This window comes from Pistacia vera, unplaced genomic scaffold (genome assembly GCF_008641045.1).
Source record: "Pistacia vera cultivar Batoury unplaced genomic scaffold, PisVer_v2 Contig127, whole genome shotgun sequence".
NCBI classification, from domain to species: domain Eukaryota; kingdom Viridiplantae; phylum Streptophyta; class Magnoliopsida; order Sapindales; family Anacardiaceae; genus Pistacia; species Pistacia vera.
The window spans coordinates 307,415-331,705 of NW_022195325.1; the positions used below are offsets into that span (position 1 = coordinate 307,415).

General features: G+C 37.5%; 2 protein-coding genes and 1 long non-coding RNA gene across 3 annotated transcripts; 1 reads left to right on the plus strand and 2 right to left on the minus strand.

The window, feature by feature from the left end:
• Positions 1-188: 188 nt before the first annotated feature.
• LOC116121649 (chaperonin CPN60-like 2, mitochondrial) lies at positions 189-11,502 on the minus strand. The gene is made up of 22 exons (XM_031407592.1): positions 11,152-11,502; positions 9,543-9,632; positions 9,029-9,097; positions 7,668-7,710; positions 7,343-7,585; positions 6,029-6,090; positions 5,147-5,278; positions 4,844-4,973; positions 3,795-3,970; positions 3,257-3,352; positions 3,075-3,179; positions 2,701-2,787; positions 2,488-2,577; positions 2,094-2,174; positions 1,942-2,010; positions 1,797-1,874; positions 1,536-1,631; positions 1,358-1,457; positions 1,137-1,240; positions 943-1,048; positions 661-739; positions 189-575 (listed from the first exon to the last, which is right to left on the minus strand). The coding sequence occupies exons 1-22, from the start codon at positions 11,500-11,502 to the stop codon at positions 470-472; spliced, it is 2,493 nt and encodes an 830-aa protein (XP_031263452.1). The 3' UTR covers positions 189-469.
• Positions 11,503-14,280: 2,778 nt separating this feature from the next.
• LOC116121651 lies at positions 14,281-15,308 on the minus strand. The gene is made up of 3 exons (XM_031407593.1): positions 14,836-15,308; positions 14,575-14,751; positions 14,281-14,497 (listed from the first exon to the last, which is right to left on the minus strand). Exons 1-3 carry the CDS (start codon positions 15,306-15,308, stop codon positions 14,281-14,283), a joined length of 867 nt encoding a protein of 288 aa, XP_031263453.1.
• A 1,924-nt stretch (positions 15,309-17,232) lies between these two features.
• Positions 17,233-19,716, plus strand: LOC116121621. The gene is made up of 3 exons (XR_004126756.1): positions 17,233-17,372; positions 17,479-17,642; positions 19,665-19,716. It is a non-coding gene; the product is annotated as an uncharacterized LOC116121621 (long non-coding RNA).
• Positions 19,717-24,291: the final 4,575 nt, after the last annotated feature.

The window sequence follows — 24,291 nt, forward strand, 5'->3', positions numbered from 1 at the left end:
GGGTTGTAGAGATATTTAAGAAAAAAAAAAAAATAGGAAATCGATTCAGGATATTGTTACCTCAACAAGACCTATTGAGTCACTGCAACAACGTTACCATAATATTATTTTTATCGAAAATTTCACTATCTTTATGTACTCCTTACTAAGAAATTCTCTTCAGGTGACAATGGCACTGAACAGCATCATAAAGTGACCAAACATATTAGTAAGGTTTACACAATTTCAGAATGGCAGTTTTATTTGTGATTTGTTTTACAATTACGATGTTCTTGTCTAACTCTAAACCATACTTCACCATAAGAATTCCAAATTGTACTTGAACACATTTTTCTCCCTTTCATCTGTCAAAATTCAAACCTCTGCAAGTAATTCAGCCTGTGTCATAATCTTGAATCCGGGTATCAATGCCTCAGTAATGTTACATTTGATGTTAAAATCGTTCCTTTCGAAACTTGTACACTTGTAATCAATAGTCCATGTCATCCATTGCTGGCATACGATTTGGAAGCTTATTTTTGTCATCAGGATTCTCCATGACTGCTGCTTCAGTTGTCGTCAACAGCAGCGATACACTGCAATTGGAAAGCACAAGAGTTTGGCTTAAAATACTAGTGTTGTTCAATGCACAACTTGGTGATAATAGATTATAATTTTCACCTGGCAGCATCTACTAAGGCAGTTCTAATAACTTTAAGAGGATCAATGATTCCGGCTTTCACCATGTTGATGTATGAACCTGTTTTAGCACATTCATTACACAGCTTAAGCAACTGATGAAGGGAAATATCATGGCAAGAAAGCAATAGGTTAATGAGGAAATTATTAATGTTGTGCGGAGTAACGAAGAAAGTTGCGAGGAGTTTGAGAAACCACAATTAGGGAAACATGCATGATATGGCTGGCTGAATATTGTATTTCATAAAATCACCAGGAACAAACCTTTAGCAGCATCAAAGCCCACATTAAGATCATCTTGGTCCAATAATTTGCCAACAACAACTGAACCATCGAAACCAGCATTTGAAGCTATTATATAAGTAGGAGCCTACAATACACCAATATATACAGTCAGGAAAAGATTTGCATCCAAAACCATGAAAATTTTGACAAAAAGTAGATCCAACAAACTAGACCTTAAGAGCATTCTGAATTATCTGGATGCCTCTTTTCTGGTCTTCATTTTGAGTTTGAAGGTTCTCCAGAGACTTGGTTGCATACAAGAGAGCAACACCACCACCTAAATAACAGTTATGTTTTCTTAGTACAGAAGAAATATACACATATTAAACCTATTAATAATAATGTAATACATAGACATATATAATTAAAACACACAAGACATAAGTCAACTTACCGGGTACAATACCCTCTTCTACTGCTGCTCTTGTAGCATTTAGAGCATCTGTGACCCTGTCTTTTCTCTCTCCAACTTCTGCTTCACTCGCCCCTCCAACCTGAAAGAAATTGAATGCTTGCATAAGAGGTTGTAAGATATATATCAGTGGAAGAATTTGGTAAGATGAATATTTAACCTTAAAAACGGCAACACCACCAGATAGCTTTGAAAGTCGTTCTTGTGCTTTTTCCCTGTCAAACATGGCATCACTCTTCTCCATGGCCGTCCTCAGCTGTAAAATATTATAAAGCGTGAGTAATTATGGAAGATATTTGTTTCTGTCATACAATCTATATTTGCTAATTCAGTGAAGAATAAAAGGTTCTATTTATTTGACTGAAGAAAAAACTTTTAAGGAAAAAATCAATGAAGGGAACATAAGCAACCACCAGCATACCTGCTCGCATCTCTCTTCGATCAACTTCTTATCCCCACCACCATGTAGAATGATAGCGTCATCAACGGAGACAGTGACCTGGTATAAACTGTGTCAGCTGTATTACAAAAAACACTTGTAGCACACCATAAGCCTATATACCAACCTTTTTTGCAGTGCCAAGCATTTCTACTTTGACTTTATCGAGAGTTAGACCACGATCTTCAGAGATAACCTACACATTAAATAGTTAATCATGTCATCATAAGCACTACTAGAAGGGGGAAACACAAAATGAATATTGGAAAACTGTATCACCTCTCCACCAGTTAGAATAGCGAGATCATCTAGATTTGCTCGTCTGTTCTCCCCAAAACCAGGAGCTTTGATAGCACAAACCTAAAATCATAAAATTCATCAGTATAATAGTAAACGTCCTTCAATTGGCATTACCAACATTAGGCAAGAGATTGTTTGTGATTTTTAGTATTCACATATGCAATTTATTAAAACATCAATAACAATCCCGTGTGGGCTGGCAAATATATTCTTGAACACAAAAAAAACATCATCTGATTGTGGCTACGAGTGTGTACATATACAAACACGTCGATAGCATTTCAATATGTCGAAATCTTCAAACAATAACATTTTGCACCATCTAGTGATGTATGCCTATATAAGTAACTTCAAAGGAAAGCCAATTAATCACCTTAACACCAGCATGATGCCTGTTGAGAATGAGCATAGCTAGTGCATCACTTTCCACATCCTCAGCCACAACAAGGAGTTCTCTATTTTTCTGTTTTTCATCGAACAGCAAAAGAAGAAAGGAATGAGAATTCTCTCATGAATATCTTGATAATTTACCTATCATTCATCGTGAAAAAAGAAAATAAAAAAGATAAGAAAAAAAATTAATTACATTTAGAGCCAGCTCCAATATTCTCACAAGTGAGTTCATATCTGATATCTTCTTGTCACAAATGAGAATGTACGGATTTTCAAGTTCCTGCAACATTTGAATAACAACATTTAATATTTCAGCTCTTACTTTTATGTAAAGGAAAATTTTATGGTGTTAAATGGAATTCTTCATGTAGTAGTCATAACTAGTGAAACCTCAAAAGAAACCAAGGGTCAGTAGCAATCTTCTAAACTTGAAAAGAAAAGGAACAATTTAACAATAAATTATCAGCACATACTCATACTGGATACCTCATTTTACCACAATACAGCAAGAAATCCATCGATGAAAGTAAAAATCATCATTTAGAATGACAAAGATCTGGAACTTACACATTTCTGTGTCTTTTGATCAGTAATAAAATATGGAGATATATAGCCTCTTCCGAGCTTCATTCCTTCCACCACTTCCAACTCGTTATCCAAAGTATTTCCATCCTATAAAATTTGAATAAGCTTGACCTATTTGTAGAAGTTAAATGGCATAATATAGTTAAAGGAATAAAAGTTCTTACAGCAACAGTAATCACTCCTTCCTTTCCAACTTTTTCCATTGCTCTTGCTATCAATTCTCCAATCTCACATTCACCATTTGCAGAGATAGTGGCAACCTATTCATAACATACCAATTTATTTGAATTGCTATTGATAAAGACAAAAGTAAGAATGAGTGGCATTCATAGAGTAAAAGCAAATTCAAAAAAGTAAGTTTAATTAAAAAATGATTTTGAAACCTAGAAGCAAATACGAATAATTAACATTTTTCAATTTATCAAGATAGATATATCTTTAGCATAGTTTCTAAAAACTCTATTTGCTCCTATATTCACTTCATCTTGCTATAATTATCGAAATGAAACACAAGATAATAGAATCATAGCCAGGCTACAACCATTTACCACATTTACAAGAAGAAGTTAGAGATTTTGGGAAAGTTAAAAATCATCAATGTCTCCTACTCTGGACTAGGTAAGACTTCTTATAATTATATCGTAGCTCAATGCTTCTCACCATACACAACTTATACGTAGTATATTAAAGAAATTCCACTACCTGTGTAATCTCTTCTGGGGTACTAATCATTTGCGCTTTGCCTTTTAAGTCAGATATGACTGCATCAACTGCAATGTTAATACCACTGCGTAAATCCATCACATTTACACCAGCGGCTACAAATTTGCATCCTTCTGTTAGTATTGCCTGAGTCAAGACAGTTGCACAAGTTGTACCTGCAAAAGAGATAAGTAGCAAATCTCCAGCAATAAGAACCCCTTAAGTGATGTGAAGAAANAATTATATCGTAGCTCAATGCTTCTCACCATACACAACTTATACATAACTTTTTTAAAGAAATTCCACTACCTGTGTAATCTCTTCTAGGGTACTAATCATTTGCGCTTTGCCTTTTAAGTCAACTATGACTGCATCAACTGCCATGTTAATACCACTGCGTAAATCCATCACATTTACACCAGCACCTCCAAATTTGCAGCCTTCTGTTAGTATTGCCTGAGTAAGGATAGTAGCACAAGTTGTACCTGCAAAAGAGATTAGTAGCAAATCTCCAGCGAGAAGAACTACTCAACTGATGTGCAAGATCCCATATTGAAAAAGATTACCTCTCCTCTGAAGGCTGTTAGTTGATACTAGACACTAAGGCGAAATAGTATCATCATATAACCACCGAAATTGATAGGACCAAACAATACTCAATTTTGTACTTCCAACATTTAAAGTTGATGGCTAGCTGTACAAATACTGGTTTTCTTCTAGTCATGCATGCGTAGAATCTATTAGGGTACAACGGTCATTAGAGCCAAAGAAATGTCTGCCATTCCAAGTTGACTCGTGCATGTAAACTTCAAGAAAGTTAAAATCAGGACATTACTCAAAGACTAAATTCAAAAAAGAAAGCAAAACCCAAGCAACTTAAAGGTGAGGATTTCTCGAGGTTTTGTAATGTTTTTTCTTAAGTTGCTTTGCTTTGCCAATCTGCCAACAAAAAATAACTCAACCCATCTCATCATCTGGAATCATATGAATCCATGAAAAATTCTAGTAGGTTACCAAAATAATGTCAAGAAATAGTAAGAAGAAATAACCATCTCCAGCGGCTGTATTAGTTGCACTCGCGACCTGCTTTACAAGATCTGCACCAACATTCTTGGCCTTGTCTTTGATTTTAACGTTTTTTGCCACAGTGACACCATCCTTTGTGACCCCAGATCCCCTCTACTTTTCTCAATAATCACATTACAACCCTGAATCAATGAATTGGGAATGGAAAACACTAAGAAGAAAACAAGAAAATTCTCAATATATATTGAGCCTTACTATAATGGATCAAAACTATATTATACTAATCAAAATATAATTTGTCAGGAAACAAAAGAAAGAATGGATACCTTAGATCCCATTGTAACTTTCACAGCTTCTGCAACCTCGGATACACCTTGCAACAATGCGGCCCGAACTCCAACTCCAAAATTTATGTCCTTAGCCACATAGTTCCTATTGGATATAACCTTGCTATACACCTTTTTCCATTCAAACCATTAATAGAGCAACAAGAATGTATGATAAGCATACAACATTATCCTCTATAAAAACTCAAAGTAAACAACTAAGCTATTGCACCCACATCATTCACACTTACGTCTGAGGAAAAACATTTTAGCTACATGATATATGTTCAGCAAACACTAAATACCATTGACTTAAGGAATAACAAATAAATCCTAGAGAGTAGTTACTAACTAGACATCAGGAATTTCAACACTAACGTAGGACAAGTATAAAACATCATGATATATGATACTTGATAGCAAATAACTAAGCTATTTCACCCATCTCATAGGTGGCATTAAACGACTTCCAAGAGAAAATTAGCAGTAACTAAGGAACAAAGCAGGGTTAACATGCCTAAAAAAAGATTGGAAGCATTGGTGAATAGAAAAATGGAACCCAAATGCAACGCACATTTCATAGACCAATAACAAATAACTTTGTAGCAAATTACTCAATACTTCAACATAGAAATACAGTAATATTCAAACTGACGACATAAGTTACAGATGAAGTCAGTGAACTACATGAAAGGATTTATGTAGCTCTTGCAACGAGAGCATCAAATTGGACCACTTTCTCCAAAGTCCACAATCTATGAAACAAGAAAAGTTGTATTAAAGAGACGAAATGCATTGGTAGAGGTAATTGCAAACAAATGCAGTAATCACTGAGATTTTAGTCTGAACAAAAGTTATACTCAGGCAGCATTCATGCTTTACCTGTACGGGCTCAGATGGACAAGGAAGGGCCAGTGGTTGGACCAACAAAGCCAGCTGCATCCCTGATGTTACCAAAAGGTCAAATATGAGAATATTATTAACGAATTCAATGAAACTAATTACAGCACACAAATAACAGTCACCCATATTAAAGGGAAATTGACACTATTATTAAAGGTCAGTTGTATGTGAAACCTATCATATCTCTTTTATTACCTTCAATTCATGAGATCATTTAAAAGATAAATTTTTTTGTTTTTTTGCTTTTTGGGTAAGTTTTTATAGAAGGGAGAAAGAATTTACAAAAGGCCTAAAAGTCGGCCAACCCACTTCAGGACAAGCCCTGGGTTAGGAGCAAAGGAATGATACTATCTATGTCTACCCCTAATCTTCTCTTTTTGTCATTTCTCTTCTCAAAGGAATGGAACCAAGCAGAGATTAAAGAATACAATGAATCCCACCTACCACAGGACATGCCCTGGGTTAGGTTCAAAAGTATCAGAATACAAAACCCAGGTGCATAAGCATTAACAAGAAGAATTCTATAAACATGGACATTAACAAGGTAGGGCCCGTTAATGATATAAAGACAAAGCACTAGATCAACACCCCAAGTCTTTCAATTGCCAAAGTAGCCGCTTCTAGCACAATCAGCGATGTCATATAACCAAATCCCCTTACACGACAAAAAACCCATCACATAACAACAAACTATATAATTAGCTCCCATAGGATGTTTTAAAAATAGACATGGGGAGACCCCATTTCTCGGCAAGTCTTCTATTGTAAATATTCTTTATGATCTTGCTAAGGTCCATAGCTCTCTCACTCACCACATTCTTGATGGAGTTGTAGAGAATATGTGCATCCTTGCATTCCTCACCAAAAATCCGGCTATTCCTCTCTCTCCAAATAGAGTAAATGGTGTCTCCCAAACATAGCTTCCCTATAGAGTACTTTAGCTTATTCTTCCTCCAACTACTAGCTATGTGCTCAACATAATCGTTCCAAGGCCGAGTGACATACCCAAGGGAAGAGAGCTCAAGAATTCGGTTCCAAATCCTTTGGGTGAAAGGACAAGCAAAAAAGAGATGATCGATCGTTTCTTGCCCATGATTACAAAAACAACACACATTGCTAGAAGCTATTCCATACCTCATCAGTTTGTCCCTAGTCTGAAGCCGATCCTTAAATGTCACCATGTGATCATGGAGTGTCGTGGAATAGTTTTTGGGAACCATACGAGGTGATGCCACTCCACTCGGTGTTGGTGCACACGAGTAACCTCCCAAGCCGATTTTATAGAGAACTTACCGGATGCATTAGGCTTCCAAACAACCACGTCCTCGCCCTCCTTTGGATCAAAATCGATAGAATCCTTCATGTCCATCAAAGCCCAAGAATTAGCCGTTGGCCATCTCCACCTTGTCCCATCCTGAATCTCACACACCTTAGCAAGATGATGTAGCCACGAATCATACACAATGCGGCTGCCATATCTATCCCTAAAAGGGTCTCTTGGGTGCCAATTATCACACACCTTAGCAAGATAAATTGCTGCACATAAAACAACATTCACCTGTGTATATTAATTATTTGATGAACACCTGATTGATTATGCACCTCATGTAACACAGACTGCAATTCCCAGTGTCCATGGCAATGAAGTCACTTGTAGCAGGCTTTAAACAAATAAATAAGGAATCAGAATGTCCAATGGAAAAAAAAATGCACGATGAACCTCACACAAAAGCAAATTAATTATGTTACAGCAGCAAAGAAACCAGGTGAAAAGAAAAAAAAAGGAAGAGCAAGTCAAAGATTAAATTTCAGAACATATGCCCAAATAGCAAATTAAATCAAGTAAATTTTTCAATCTTTTTCAGAATTGGTAGATAATACACTGGAGGAGGATTAGCCTGATTGCCATGACGGTTTTTTTTTTTTTTAAGTAAGTAATTATATTAAAAAAAGAAGAATGTACAAAGGCCTAATAAAAGGCGACCAACCTATTTTGGGACATGCCCCGAAAATAAGAATAAAAAGAAACAAGCCTACAAACGGCCATCCGCTCTTGGGGTTTATCTTAAACCACATAGGAAGATAAACACCAAGAAGAAAGCAAAGAGAACACCAAAAATTCCACCTACCATAAAAATATATGTGAATTTAAACTACATAATAGTTAATACTTTTTTATGGAATATTGAACCTTTAAAGAAACCAATCCGGAATCCTAGACTATCGATCACAAATGCGACAAGGAAATTGAAGAGTGCAATATTAGTGTGAATTATGTTATATAATAATTTATTGTATATGTAGATCAAATTCACATATATTTTTATGATAAGCAGAATTGTTACTTGAATTGAGTGATGAAGGGCTGCAAATCCCAACAAAATTCCTGGCTAAAGAGTAAGAGGACCCTCAACCTCTTATGAGAAATATTACTGCAGATAAAACAATAATCACCCGTATATATTAAGTATTTGAGAAAAAGTACATTGGTCAATGTATTACAATTGAAAAAGCAAAGTATACAACCTATTTAACCCCTTACTGTTATGCCTGTAAGGCTTGTACAATTAGTGATTAATAATAGGAAAACATAATGACAAAATAATGTGCCCAGTATTTAGAATAACGCTTTATTAGCAGCAACAATAATGACATAGCAACCATCAGCTGTAAAATGTTATAAAGCCAGTGTAACTTCCATAAAGATACTTGTTTCTCTCATACAATCTATATTTGCAAATTGAGTGAAGAATAAAAGGTTCTATTTATTTGACTGAAGAAAAAGCTTTTAAGGAAAAAGTCAACAAACGGAACATAAGCAACCACCAGCGTATCTGCTCGCATCTCTCTTCAATCAACTTCTTATCCCTACCAATATGTAGAATGATAGTGTCATCAACAGAGACAGTGACCTGGTATAAACTGTGTCAACTGTATTACAAAAAACACTTGTAGTACACCATAAGCCTATATACCAACCTTTTTTACAGTGCCAAGCATTTCTACTTTGACTTTATTGAGAGTTAGGCCATGTTCTTCAGAGATAACCTACACATTAAATAGTTAATCATGCTATCATAAGCACTACTAAAAGGGGGAAACACAAATTGAAAATCGGAAAACTCTATCAACTCTCCACTAGTTAGAATAGTGAGATCATCTAGATTTGCTCGTCTGTTCTCCCCAAAACCAAGAGCCTTAATAGCACATACCTAAAATCATAAATTCATCAGTATAATAGTAAACGCCCTTCAATTGGCATTACCAACATTAGGCAAGGGATTGTTTGTGACTTTTAGTGTAACAATCTCGTGTGGGCTGGCAAATATATTCTGAACACAGAATAACATCATCTGGTTGTGGCTATGAGTGTGTACATATACAAACACGTTGATAGCATTTCAATCTATCGAAATCTTCAAACAATAACATTATGCACCATCTAATGTTGTATGCCTAGATAAGTAACTTCAAAGGAAAGCCAATAAATCACCTTAAGACCAGTATGATGCTTGTTGAGAGTGAGCATATCTAGTGCATCACTTTCCACGTCCTCAGCAACAAGAAGGAGTTCTCTGTTTTTCTAGTTTTGATCAAACGGCAAAAGAAGAAAGGAATGAGAATTCTTCCATGAATATCTTGATAATTTACCTACCATTCATCATGAAAAAAGAAAATAAAAAATATATGAAAAAAAAAAGTTAATTACATTTAGAGCCAGCTCCAATATTCTCACAAGTGAAGCCTTTTATAAGAATCAAAGGAAGAAACAGCGAAGAAGGCGAGAACTCCACCTAAGCTACCTTTTAGCCATGGTTAAATTTGTCGCGTGGAATGTTAGGGGGCTTAATTCCCCCATTATACAAAAAGAGGTAAGGAATTTTATTAGTAGCAATAAATTAAAGTTTATGTGTTGTTAAATGTGATAGAAATGAAAAAATTGTTAGTGAGAGAAAATTCTCTCTCTTCTCGCTAGGATTAGAAACCAGCCCTCTTTCCATGTTTTTCTGCCACCCCTCTCTCCACTCTCATCCTCTATCCTCCACTTTTACCATTAAACATCACCTGTCCCTCGAACCCATCACCTTCATCATTTCCATTACTTTTCTTTTCACATTTTCTTTCACCAACCTGCACTTTGCTTATTTGTTTTTGTTAACCTTTTTAGTTTGTTACGTTTCAGTTCTTCTTCGCTGTGTTTGGGGGTTTTATTTGGGTTTATTTATTTATTTATTTGTTAAGTAAGTAATAATATTAAAAAAAAAAAAAAAAGAATGTACAAAGGCCTAATAAAAGGCAATCAACCTATTTTGGGACATGCTCCGAAAATAGGCAACAAAAGAAACAAGCCTACAAATGGCCATCTGCTCTTGGGGTTTATCTGAAACCACATAGGGAGATAAACACCAAGAAGAAAGCAAAGAGAACACCAAAAATTCCACCTACCATAGGACACCTCCCTAGGTTAGGATCATTGAAAGAAAAACACAAGATCAAACTCTTTACAAATGATACAAATACAACCAAGCAAAAACCATTATGTGTAACCCTCTGTAATCCACTCTTCAAATGGTGTCGAGAACTTGAGGAACGTCTTTGAAAATAGATCTAGGGAGGCCCCAATCATTCGCCAACTTCCTATTGCTGTAGGATACTTTGACATTCATAAGGTCCATATCTTTGTCTCTCACAACACTTTTGATAGCATCAATTATGGTAAAGGAATCCTTATAGTCACCGCTAAAACTTCACGAATTTCGCTCCCTCCAAATCCAATAAACCGTAGCCCCTAAACAAAGCCTACCCAAAGTGAATTTTAGACTCTTACCTTTTGATTTCCTTGCCAAATGGGGGATGTAATCATGCCAAGGTCTAACCACATAGCCAAGGTCAGCAAGCATAAGTATCTTGCTCCAAATAGACTTAGAAAAAGGGCATGCAAAAAGTAAGTGGTCAAGAGATTCCATAGATGAGTTACAAAAGCAACAATGAGCGTTAGTAGTAGCTCCATACCTCATCAATCTGTCCTTTGTAGGTAATCTCTCCTTTATAGCCATCCATAAGATCATAGAGTATCTTGGAATAGCCTTTGAGAACCATACCAAGTCACACCACTCAAGTTTTGCTCTTCTTCCTCTAATAGGCTCCCAAGCTGATTTGGTAGAGAAATCCCCCGAAGGTGAGGGTATCCAAAAAATCTTGTTGTTAACATTAGAAGGTGTGAAATTCACAGAATTCCTCATGTTAATAAGAGCACAAGAATTGGCACTTGGCCACTTCCAATTGCATCCATCAATCACAGAACTCACCTTAGCATCCTTAGTAATCCATGCATCATAAATAATCCTTTCCCTATAGATGCAAACAAGGGGCCGTTCGGGGTGCCAATTATCAAACCAAAAAGAGGTGGTGTTACCATTGCCAATGTTACATTTGATATTCTTTCTAGCCATTTCCCTCTTTTTGAGGACATGTCTCCATGACCATGTACAATTTTGGGGAATGCTTATGTCCCAAATGCTTATATTTCTCAAAAGATGAATTGGGACCCTAGAGACCCACAAAGTAGGGTTTCTATGATTGCGCAAGTTCCAAATATGTCTTAAAGAAGCTGCGAGGTTCCATTCCTTACATTTCATAAACCCAAGCCTGCCTTCTTTTTTGGGTATACATACCTCCTCCCAAGCTATTCTAGCTTTGGGTCTATTCATATCAACTCCAGACCAAAGAAAAGCTCTCAAACTAACATCAATTTCCTTTTGAATTTTAGAAGGAAGAATAAAGAAAGACGACCAATAAATTTGGATACTCAAAAGAATGGACTTAATCAAAATAATCCTTCCTGCATAGTATAAAAACCTACTTCTTCAAGAGGCAACCCGAGCCAAGATTTTATCCAAGAGAGGTCGACAATCCCCAAAGGTTAGCTTAGAGGTAATAACGGGTACACCTAAGTATTTGATGGGAAGAGTACCCTCGACAAAACCTATCAAACTTAAGAGCTCCATCTTTTCATTGTCACTCACACTAGAAAGGAAGATATTGCTCTTATTGGGATTTGCACTCAATCCTGACCAACTTTCAAAGGTAATTAAAGCATTCTTAAGGAGAGACAGAGAAGTACCTTCGGCTTTACAAAAAAACATGAGATCTTTTGTGAAACAAAGATGAGTCAGCCCCATTTTCTTGCATCTTTAATGAAAACTAAAGTTCGGATTAGCCGCCACTCTATTCAAGAGCTGAGAGAGAACCTCCATAGCAATAACAAACAAGTAAGGGGATAAGGGATCCCCTTGTCTCAGCCCTCTAGAGCTCCCAAAGAAACCCACCAACTCCCAATTGATAACCACCGAGAACCTAGGAGTAGTGATGCATTTGGATATCCAATTGACAAGTACACTCGGGAATCCAAAATTCTTTAAGACTTGTAAGAGAAACTCCCAATTAATCGAGTCATAAGCCTTCATTAAATCAACTTTCAAGGCACACTTTTTCTCCTTGGCCGAAGCTTGATTGTAGTTATGCACCAGCTCTTGGCATAAGAGGATATTATCTCCTATTCTCCTATCACCAACAAAGGCTGCTTGTGTCGGGTCAATAAAGAGAGGTAAAGCACTCTTAATTCTATTAGCAATGATTTTGGTGATACATTTATAAATAATGTTGCAGCAAGAAATGGGCATATAGTCCTTACAGAAAGAAGCATTATCACACTTGGGAATAAGAGTAATTGAAGTACAATTTACCTCTTTAAAAAGCTTGCCCTCTTGGAAGAAGTCTTTAATAGCCATAATCACATCTTTTCCCACCACATCCCAAGCTTTCTTGAAGAAACAAGCACCAAAACTATCCGGTCCAGGAGCTTTGTTATTGCCCAAAGAAAACAGAGTGTTCTTGATTTCCCATCCGTCACTTCGGCAATCATCCCATTAGCCATATCACTGGTGATGCAAGGTTCAATAAGTTCCTCTAAACCCCGAAAATCCCTCACACCCGTCAGCTGCTCAAATACTCTTTTAAAGTGGCTGACAATTTCCTCCCTAATGTTCAAAGGGTCTTCAAAAACCATGCCGTTATCACTCCTAAGCTTGGTGATTCTATTTCTATTCTTTTGGCCATTCACACACTTGAAGAAGTAGCTTGTGTTCTGGTCACCCTCTCTAAGCCATTGCACTCTAGATTTTTGCCTAGCTAAAGACTCCTCAACTTGACTTAAAGATTTAAAATTCAAAGCTTTGGCTTTTTCCTCAAGAATAAAGTTCTCTTCAAGAGGATTAGAAGCAAGAGCATGCTGGACCCTTAGGAGGTTTTCTCTAGCTTCAATAACTCTTGCCGAGATATTCCCAAACTCCCTCTTGTTACACACTTTTAATGCTTCTTTGACTCTCTTCAGTTTAGTAACCAATTGATACATAGGGGTACCCCTAACTTCTTATTCCCAAGCCTTACTAACAATGCTAATGAAACTTTCATGGTGAGCCCAAAAGTTTAAGAATCGAAATGGGATTTTCCTAGGTGAAGACATAACCTCACATTCAACAATACAAGGAGAATGGTCTGAAATGCTTGGGGGAAGGAAATTGGATATGGAATTACCAAACACATTGCCCCACTTTTCATTCAAAAGAACTCGATCAATCTTAGTAGTAATCCTATGTTCCCCTTCTCTCATATTACTCCAAGTGAAAAAGTTACCCATAAATCGAAAGTCCTCAAGCCTAGTCTCATTACACATATTATTCAAGTCCGAAACATAATTTCTCCACCTATAAGAACCCCCTATTTTCTCATGCCCAAATCTCATCGCATTGAAATCACCCATAATCACCCATGGTATTTCCTCAAAATCTTGAGCTTTACCCATTAAGTCTCTCCATAATTCTTTCCTTTCCAGTGGACCATTAGTGCCATAGACAAATGAGCAAACAAAGAAGTAATTAGAGTCCAAAATAACAACCTTACCATGGATGGCTTGAGTCATAGATTGTATGATTTCGAACCTCACTAAACTAGGATTCCAAGCAACCCAAATTCTACCATTAGGGCAGCACACATAGTTATGAATTACATCTCATCCCTCAAATGTCAAGGACTTAGTAACCTCAAAATTTGGTTCACGAACTCTAGTTTCCAAAATACCACAATTTGCAATTTTATTGGAAGAGATTAGATGTCTAACCTCTTTTTGTTTCAAAGGGGAATTAAGACCCCTTACATTCCACGAAGCAAGCTTAATCATGGGATGGCTTGGCGTTAGGAGCTTCTCTCGCCTTCCTGGCTAATTTCCTCTTTTGGCTTTTAGAAAGACTTCTATTTCCTTCCTTAAGACCATCCTTTTCATCGACTCGAATCAAATTTCCGAATCTCACAATAGCCGGTGAAGTAGACCCCATTTCACACCCCTCATGGTTTTCCATCAAGGGTCCCCTAGGTGGGGTTATTTCTCCTCTGTTGTCACCAGCACTCAAAACATTCAACATCTTGCTTACTTCCAATCAACTCTCTTCTATGTTAGGAACACTCACCCCACATTCATTCCCCTTAACACACTTACTCCTATCATCACACGCACCTCGATTATAAACTCTATTAAGATCAGTCCCGTAGGAACATCAACCCCACTCATTTCACCCTTATCTTTTCCAAACCTACCTTCAACATTCTCATTACCCTCTTCGACACCCACTTCCCCATTATCCAGCCTATTCCCCGAACTAAGAACCACAAATTGATTATTGGAGGGTTTTGTTTTACTAACCGTGTCTCTCGACTCATCGATGGGCTACTCTTTTTTGCGGCTAGAGCTCTCGCCCACTTTCTCTCCTTGCACAACCATGTCCTTTGACACATTCTCCTTCCTCTTAGTCACCATTCGCCATTCTTGAGTTAAAGTCAAGTTCTTGTTCTCGGCACTTTCCTTCTTAATTCTAGGGGCCAAGTGAGATTCCTTCAAATTGTGCCTAAAAGTTCTACACGAAGGGCAGACCCTCGGTTTCCAAGAATACTCCACCCCTATGTTCACACAATCACTATTTGGGAGGCCAAGTTCCACTGAATTCGGGAATGAAGTAGATGTGTATATTTCAACACAAACTCTTGCATACTCCAATCTATCCCCAACATCCGTAATGTTATCCATATAAAGAGGTTTTCCAATAGCACTCGCAACATAGCTCAACCCTTTAGTAGTCCAAAACTCCAATGGCACTCCACTAAATTTGACCCAAATTGGCACATAACTAATGCCTTCACTTCCCATTTTTAAATTCGAACACCATTTTTTGAGTAAAAGGGGCTGCCCCCCAATATGCCGAGGGCCCTTTTCCTGTCTTGGTTGTTTGTTTCTCTTGGCCTTTCTTGTCTTTTTTTTTTTTTTTTTTTGTTTTTTTTTTTAAGTAAGTAATAATATTAAAAAAGAGAAGAATGTACAAAGGCCTAATAAAAGGCAACCATCCTATTTTGGGACATGCCCTGAAAATAGGAATCAAAAGAAACAAGCCTACAATGGCCATCCACTCTTGGGGTTATCTGAAACCACATAGGGAGATAAACACCAAGAGAAAGCAAGAGAACACACAAAAATTTCACTTACCATAGGACACCTCCCTAGGTTAGGATCATGAAAAGAAAATATGAGATCAAACTCTTTACAAATGATACAAATACAACCAAGCAAAAACCATTCTGCATAAACCTCAGTAATCCAGTTCTTCAAACGGTGTCGAGAACTTGAGGAATGTCTTTGAAAATAGATCTAGGGAGGCCCCAATCATTCGCCAACTTCCTATTGATGTAGGATGCTTTGACATTCCTAAGGTCCATAGCTTTGTCTCTCACAACACTTTTGATAACATCGATTAGGTGTGAAGGAATCCTTATAGTCACCCTAAAAATTCGCGAATTTTGCTCCCTCAAATCCAATAAACCGTAGCCCCTAAACAAGCCTACCCAAAGTGAATTTTAGACTCTTACCTTTCGATTTCCTTGCCAAATGGGGATGTAATCATGCCAAGGTCTAACCCATAGTCGAGGTCAGCAAGCATAAGGATCTTGCTCCAAATAGACTTAGAAAAAGGCCTTTATATGTAATATTATAATTACATTATAAGGCCTTGAATTAATATATTAATTTTGAAAAGATTAATCATCTACATATATATTAAAATAATTTAAAAAATTTCGGTCAAAGTAATAGATTTTTAAATGTCTTCTTATTATCTCTTCTAAATTTGTGTCCTATTTATGATAAAAATGTTTTCCGGGTGATACAAAATCAAACTTTCACATCATCAACATTAAACTTTCATAATACCTTTAAAATACTTGACAGTTCGCTTAAGACTTTTGAGTGTATTATTTAAGAGGTTTGCGCAAACTAGTCCGGCCGGATACTCACAAATACCAAAAATGAATATATAAACTTTCAATTTTGTTCTTTTTTTGTATAAACACTGTTTTTGGATTATTTTTCTAATTTAAAAAAATAATGAGGAGATTATGGTTGATTTAAGTTTTTATTTATTTATCAAGTTTATATATATTGCATAAAAAGATTTAAATACCTTTGACGGTTAAGCATAATATTTGAATTTTAAAAATTGGGTGGAACAGATGGTTTGAAATTAGGGGTGGGAAATGTAATTTGGTCTAACTTTAAACAGTAATATATCACCAGTATTTTATGCCATTCTTTTACTTCATGACTATTTATCAATAATAATTTTATTATAATATTAAAAATTTATAATAATTAAATTTTGTTTGATTGTAACATATTACAGAATCTTATGTGATAAAAATGGTATAAGATAACATTAACACTTTTAAAATGTAATAGTGTGACGACTTCAAAATGTAATTAACCCGACCGTTGAAATCCCTTCACCATGGAATTGGAATCCTATAAACAAAATCTGTAGCCGACAAGATCAGTATGAAGCTTATTTCAATGGCGAAATCTCATTTGCCTGCATATGCTTCCTCTTCCGCAAAAATCCACCCCGAGATAGACCCCAATTCCTGCTCCCTTGAGAAGTTCAAGCTTTAGAGAGCAGAGCGTGAGGGTTCTTTTAACTGTAATTTTCAAATAATTGATAAACTAAGGGCTATTCAACTGAATTGAGTTTGGTGTTTTTGAGCAAGGTTCTATTTAATTGGGAGTGACAGGAACAAGAGGTTTTTTCGTGTTGAAAATTGATCTATCAGAGCCGTCTGATCTAAATATCAACGAGGATACGGTGGTTTATTCCCCCTCAGGAAATCAAAAACCTGCTTCAATTTAATTGGGAGTGACAGGAACAAGAGGTCTTTTTATTTAGGAGGGGTGGGCGGGGTTAAAGACCTTATATTTCTATTATTACTATATATTATTATTTCTGTGCATTCAGTACATAATTGAGTTCTTTTTTTTTTTTCTTCATTTTGTAAAGGTTGCATTAAGTTTTTGGAGTCATATTATTTGATTTTGGTTACCAAGCAAAGACAAATTGGATGTATATGCGGTCATGCGATATACAGTATAGATGAGCGCAATTGATTATGCTTCCTCATGTCTCTATTCAATCAGATGGGCGCATTCGAAAATCGAACTCAGGTATTTCCACTTGGTGTATTTTTCATTTATTTGGCCATAATTCATTGGGTTAAAATGAATTTTAATGAATTTTTATGGACCTAGGCAATTTAAAGTCGTGGATATATTCTTAAAAGAATTTTTATTTTTTTTTATTACTTATTTCTCCTTTCTCGACCACTGTGATCTTTACTAGTTGAATTCGTCTTTTTAATTTAGAGCCAGAATTGGTTCTCATGCCTGGTTATCTATTTGTTGTATGAGAAATGAATAATTGTTTATTTTCTAGAATTTTTACCTTTTCAGGATGTTTATGCGTGAAATGAAATAATTGCTTGAGTTTATTTTTTGCTTATTTTTTAATTTTTTATTTTATAGTGATGCACTCCTCTTGCCATTACTTTTTTTTCCCTTTTCAGATCATGGTGTGAAAAACAGTAAAGTTATGAGAATGGCCATGTATAGTCAAGTTTTCCAATTCATTACCACCAATAAAATGGCCAAAACCTAAAGAAATCATCTGACAACAGTTTTCCAGTTCCGTTATATAAAAAGTAGAGGAACTTTTATTGCTTTCTGTGACTTGCTATTGTGTTACTTGTGGTGTAATTGCTTCTTTTCTGTTTTATAAATGATCTTTGTTATATGCTATGAAAAAGCATAGTTGAATTATGTAAAGGGATTTTACAAGAGAATAACAAATTTTCCTAATACCAAGGACAAACTGTCCACATATCCTCTAGTGTTACAATAGGGAACATATGAGGATCATGAAAGAAAAAGAAAGGGAGGAACAGAAGTCAGGAGAGAAAATTTGAGGAAGAAAATAAGAAACCTATGAAATGATGGAATAGAAAAGCAAGGGGAGGAATTAGAGAAGTGAGAAGAGAAAATTGAATGGGGAAGTTTTCTTTATTCTCAATAATCAATCGAGCTAAGGCTAGATAGCAAAACACTAAGACCCTTATATGTGTGGCTAATATCATTGTCAATCAGCTCGTCTCTTTCCATTTAACCAGATATCTTCATGACATAGAATGCTGGTATAAATCTAGATTCTTTTACTTAATTTCTGCTTTAAATAGAACGAAATGGTTCGTTTTGACTATTTCCACAACCAATCCTCCACAACATTTGCCATTTCTCAAATACCTCATTTTCGTGTGGATGAACTAGAACTTGGAAGCCCCTAAATACCAAGCCAACCTTCTCAGCTAGGAAGCTGTTCTAGAGCATATACGATGCAAAGGGATATTTAGTTCTTATCTTTCATGTTTTAGGATTGAGTGTCTTAGTTATTTCAGTCTTTTATTTCATTGTTCTTTGTTTAATTAGGATTAGAATATTCCATAGTTCATTGCCGTATGGATTAGAATTGGATTTGGTTCTTTAGCCTATAAATAAGACTTATTTTTGTTGGATATAAGAGAGTTGATGATTACGTGCATCCCTTGTTCCCACCACATTTGTTGTATAATGATCGGAAAGAAATAGAACTTAGTGATGCTTGAAATCTGGATTTTAACAAGATAAGGTGCTCTTTCTTTGTTGTGTAGGTTTCAGTTTTCAAATATAATGAGTTCTTAGCAGAAAGCTTGACTTATCTCATTAATCCAAGCATCGTGATAAAATCTTTTTATTTCTTCCCATAAATATAGAGAACTGCCAATACACACATTGTATAATACCAGCAGAAACCTTCATATGGAGGCTTTGTTGAAAAGAAAAAAAAAAAAGAAAAAAACACTTCTTTAAAATTGAGCCAAACCTTAGGAAAAGTTAGTGAAAGCTTACATATATTCTGTAATTATATTATGTCTCATTTTTGTTTGTTCCAGTTCTTATTTATTTCATTAACCGCAATTTCGCTATGAGGGTTCTCCCCCCATCCGAATAGTTGTTTTTAAGAGCACATATAAATGTGGAAAGACATTGTATCGTAACATTTTCTCTTTTGTCTTTGTCCGCCTTATACTATTAGTTACTTAAATCTTTCTCCACATTTAAATACTTTTTTGGAGCTCATTTACATATAAAATGCAGACCGTTGAGAAAAGGCTGCGGGAAATGATGCTAAGGCATGAGTTTGCGATGCTTGGGTATCTTAACACAAGTTTGATTTATAAACTGGGACTTCCATAAGTTTGCAAAGAGGTAATCATGTATTTATCTCACAAGTAATCATCATCCAATCAACGCAAGAAAGGAGCTGCATTTCAGGTCAGCTAACCTTTTTTTTTTTGTTTCCTTTTCTCTCTTCTTTGCTGATTTCTAGCAAGTTCTGCCAATGTTGTCGTGTTTGGGTGGCGCGGTGTTGCGAACCTACCCAGATTTCTCAATCACTCACACATACAATAGCTCATAACCGAAACAAACAACAATTTTAGCAACCTCTAGAGTTCCAAATAACATAAGAGAAGTATTTCATTAATAATTCTGTTTACACCCCTCTAGACCATCTCTCAAATAAGAACTACTGGGTTTAATTAACTACACTGAAAATAAGAGAAACCAAGCTAGAACGTAATAGAAACTGATATGCTGGACTTCGAGGGCCAGCACCTCCCCTTTTCCTCACTTCTTTCTCGATGCCTATTTCCCTTCTCTGCTCCTTTTATTCATTCTTCTACTAACAGAATTTACCCTTCCTCCATATCTTTCGCCACCTGTCCCACTACCTTCCTTCACACTTTAGTTGCTTGTTTTAATATTATTGATCCCTGGTGCTCCTTCCCACGCTTCTTATACACCCGCACTTCGCGTGTTGTATCATACCCTCCCGAAGGAGAGCCACCTTGTCCTCAAGGTGGAATGAAGGAAATTGCAAATTCAGGGTGTCATATTCCTCCCAAGTGTTCTCATGGTGGGGTAACCCTGTCCACTTAAACAGAACCTCCCTGTCCCCTTGATTAACCTGCGAGCTTGAGCACTTCCTCTGGATGAACCACTAAGACCAAATCCTCATTCAGTGAATCCGGAAGAGGCTGAATATGGGGTGATGGAAAATTGACCTTTTTGAGTTGAGACACATGAAATACATTATGGATACGGGCAGTTTCTGGTAGGTCTAACCTGTAAGCGGCTAAACCAATTTTCTCAAGACTTGGTAGGGGCCATAAAACCTGGGACTTGCTTTTCATTACTGCGGCAAGCTAGAGATTTCAGACGGTAAGGCTGTAGCTTCAGGTAGGCAGATTCACCCACTTCAAACTGGACATCCCTTCTCTTTGCATTGGCGAAGTTGTCATGCGGTTTTGAGCTTTGTGCAGGTTCTCCTTAAGCTCAAGTAAAATGCTGTTGCGGTCTGCATTTGTTGATTAACTTCATCCACCGAGAGTTATGGTCTGTGTTATTCAGCAATGCTGGAGGATCGCGCCATATAATGCTTTAAAAGGGCTCATGCCCGTGAGCTACTATAGGTAGTGTTGAACCAGAATTCTGCCCACGAATCCAGTGAGGCCACTGCCGAGGCTGATTTCCTACAAAACAGCGGAGATAAGTTTCTAAACACCTATTAACAACCTCCGTTTGCCCATCCGTTTGCGGATGATAAGCCGAGCTCAATGAAGTTTAGTTCCAGCCTGCTTGAACAATTCTCCCAAAAATGGCTCATAAACACCCGATCGCGATCCACACGATCGTTCGTGGAAACCCTGAAGCTTAACTATATCTTTATGAAGGCTGTGCTACTTCCTTTGCTGTAAAAGGGTGTTTGAGTGTGAGGAAATGACTTTATTTAGTGAGTCTGTCGACCACCACCAGGATAGTATCCACATTGTGCACTTTTGGGAGTCCCACTATAAAGTCCATAGAAATGTCTTCCAAACCTGAACGGGAATAGGGAGAGGCTGTAACAATCCCTGGCCGCAGTGCTTCATATTTATTCTGTTGACACACCACTGCAGGAGTTCACATACGTCTGGATATCCCTCTTCATTCCATCCCAATAAAACACATTCATCAGCCTTTTGTAAGTTCTGAAAAATCCAGAGTGACCGCCGATCGGGGATGAGTGGAATCATGCAAAAGTTTTTGAATATGGGGGCCTTGTTTCGAACAACTAACCTGTTATGATACATAAGTGTCTACCCATTAGCTTGAAAGGAGGATGGCAATGAGGGTCGACCACAAGTTGCTGGGTGAGCTGACGCAACTTGTCATCTTTTTGATGGTCTCTTCCAATTCCTCCAACCCTCCGAAAAAACCCATTGAGATGGCGTTAATTTCCACACTCTCTGGCCGCCTGGATAAGGCATCAGCAGCTTTGTTCTCTGGCCGGGCCGATACTGTATTCAAACTGTAACCCGAGCAGTTTTAACACCCATTTCTGTTGGTCTTCATTCAGCAACCTCTGTTCAGTAAGGAAATGGAGGCTTTTTGATCAGTTCTGATAAGGAAGCGTCGGCCTAACAAATAATGTCGCCACTTCTGTACTGCTAATACAATAGCCTCAATTCTCTTTCATAAACGATTTGAGTTTCGAATTGGCTGACAGTCCTTTACTAAGAATGCAAAGGCCTACCTTCCTGCATTAAGACAGCTCCCACCCACATCCTGATGCGTCTGTTCAATAACAAACTGTTTAGAGAAATCCGGCATCGTAGCACTGGTACACTGGTCAAGGCAGATTTTAGAGCTTCAAATGCGGCCTGGGTTGCTCACCCAAACAAAGCATCCTTTTTCAACAGGTTAGTCAAGGGAAGTGCGATTTACCGTATCCTTTGACAAACCGTCTGTAGTATCCGGTCAGTCCAAGGAACCCTCTGAGTGTTTAATATCTTTTGGACGGGGCCAGTCGACGATACTCTCAATTTTAGAGGGATCCACAGCCAATCCGTTTGCTGAAATAACATGGCCCAAATATCTAATTGGGTGCCCGAAGGAACATTCTTTTGGTTGGCCACTAATTGGTGTTCCTGTAGCTCTGAAATGTGAGACTGAGGTGCTGCATGTGGTCTTCCATTGACTGGCTGTACACAAGAATATCATCAAAAAAAACCAGAATAAATTTCCGAAGATAAGACCTGAATACCTCGTTCATCAAAGCTTGAAATGTGGATGGGGCGTTGGTCAATCCGAAAGGCATAACAAGGAATTCGTAATGCCCTTCATGAGTGCGAAAAGCCGTCTTGTGCGTGTCTTCAGAGCGCACTCTGATTTGATGTAACCGACTTTAAGTCCAGCTTGGAAAATACCTCAGCTCCCCCAAGTTCATCGAACAGTTCATCAATGGCTGGAATGGGAAATCGGTCGGGAATGGTCACTTTATTGAGTGCCCTATAGTCTACACAAAATCTCCAACCCCATCTTTTTTCTTAACCAACACACTGACTGGAAAAAGGACTAATACTAGGCTTATAAGTCCTGAGGCTAACATCTCCCAATGATTTTCTCAATTTCGTTTTTCTGGTAAAACGGATATCTATAAGGCCTAAGGTTTGGGGTTGGGCATCTGGCAGTAACCTAATTGCATGGTCTTGGGGTCTGCTAGGAGGTAAATCTGGTAGACTCAAATACGGATCTGAAAGTTTCTAACACTGGAAACAGCGTATTACTGACCTTGATCTCTTCGTCTCTGACTGTTTTTGCAGCTGCCCAATTCAACCATGTAACCATTTCCCTCACTTCTCAATGTTCGGATCATGGCTTTCAAGGAAACCATTGTTTTGCTAAGTGCAGGATCCCCTACAATTGTCACCGTTTCCTCACCTAATTTAAATTTCATCACCTGCTGCCTCCAATTCATTGTGGTTTCCCTAATGTTTCAAGCCAAGCCATGCCTAACTACATCTGCACTACTCATTTCAAAGGGAAAAAAAATCTTGAGTTATTTGTACCCTCTGGACTCCCAACATACTGCTTTACACTCTCCTCACATCGGACTTTATATCCATCACCAACTCTCACTCCAAACGCCTGTGTTCTTTCTACAGCAATACCCAGCTTCTCAACCAACTCTCGGCTAATGAAATTGTGGGAAGCCCCACTGTCAATCAAGTAATAACCTCCTGACCCATAATACTGCCCTTCAACTTCATCGTTTTCGGGCCATTGATTCCCACAACCGAGCTAAGGGAAAGTTCAACATTACCTTGGGTTTGTTCTGTCGTCGTTCCTTCACTGGTTTCCATGTCCCTGGATCCAATTCTTCTTCTTCCTCATCCACCGAGGATTACTTGAAATTGCTTCTCACCACACTTATGGCCAAAGAAATACTTCCCATCACACTTGAAACACAACCCTTTTTCTCTTTTCCTCTGTATTTCGGCCTCCGTCATCTTTCAGGGAAATTCCGTCGCGGTGGATGGTTCTGTCGAAGTATCTGAAGTTTGTCGAAGTGTATTCGCGAGGAGAGGAATTCATGGATGAACCCACGACAGTACCTTCTGCGTTTCTTCGCCCAGGATTTGAGAAATTGGAGAATGAATTTGAGGAAGAATTTGAGAAGGAGTTCGATTTTAGGGATTCGTCAAATTTGGGGCTTTAATTGAATCTCCGGGTCGGGGGGATATCGGGTTAAAACTCCTGGATCCCAAATGGTTTGACCCGACATTTAATCCTGGCCCATTCCACCTATTGGCTCTTGCTGGACCTGCTTCAGTTCTTCTAAAGCCCAGTTACGTTCCTCTACTCTGTGGGCTCTTTCTATTGTTTGAGAAGAGAAATGGGC

Excerpts from the sequence above, each read along its gene's own strand:
- LOC116121649 (XM_031407592.1), bottom strand. The coding sequence starts at position 11,502 with ATGGCTAGAAAGAATATCAAATGTAACATTGGCAATGGTAACACCACC. Across the intron at positions 4,974-5,146 it reads AAGTTACAATGGGATCTAAG|AGGGGATCTGGGGTCACAAA; the intron begins GTATCCATTCTT and ends TGAGAAAAGTAG. Across the intron at positions 2,578-2,700 it reads TATTGGAGCTGGCTCTAAAT|AAAAATAGAGAACTCCTTGT; the intron begins GTAATTAATTTT and ends GATGAAAAACAG.
- LOC116121651 (XM_031407593.1), bottom strand. The coding sequence starts at position 15,308 with ATGGGAAGTGAAGGCATTAGTTATGTGCCAATTTGGGTCAAATTTAGT. Across the intron at positions 14,752-14,835 it reads AGCTCTAGCCGCAAAAAAGA|GCTGGATAATGGGGAAGTGG; the intron begins GTAGCCCATCGA and ends TTCGGGGAATAG. Across the intron at positions 14,498-14,574 it reads TTAAGGGGAATGAATGTGGG|AGGAGAAATAACCCCACCTA; the intron begins GTGAGTGTTCCT and ends TGGTGACAACAG.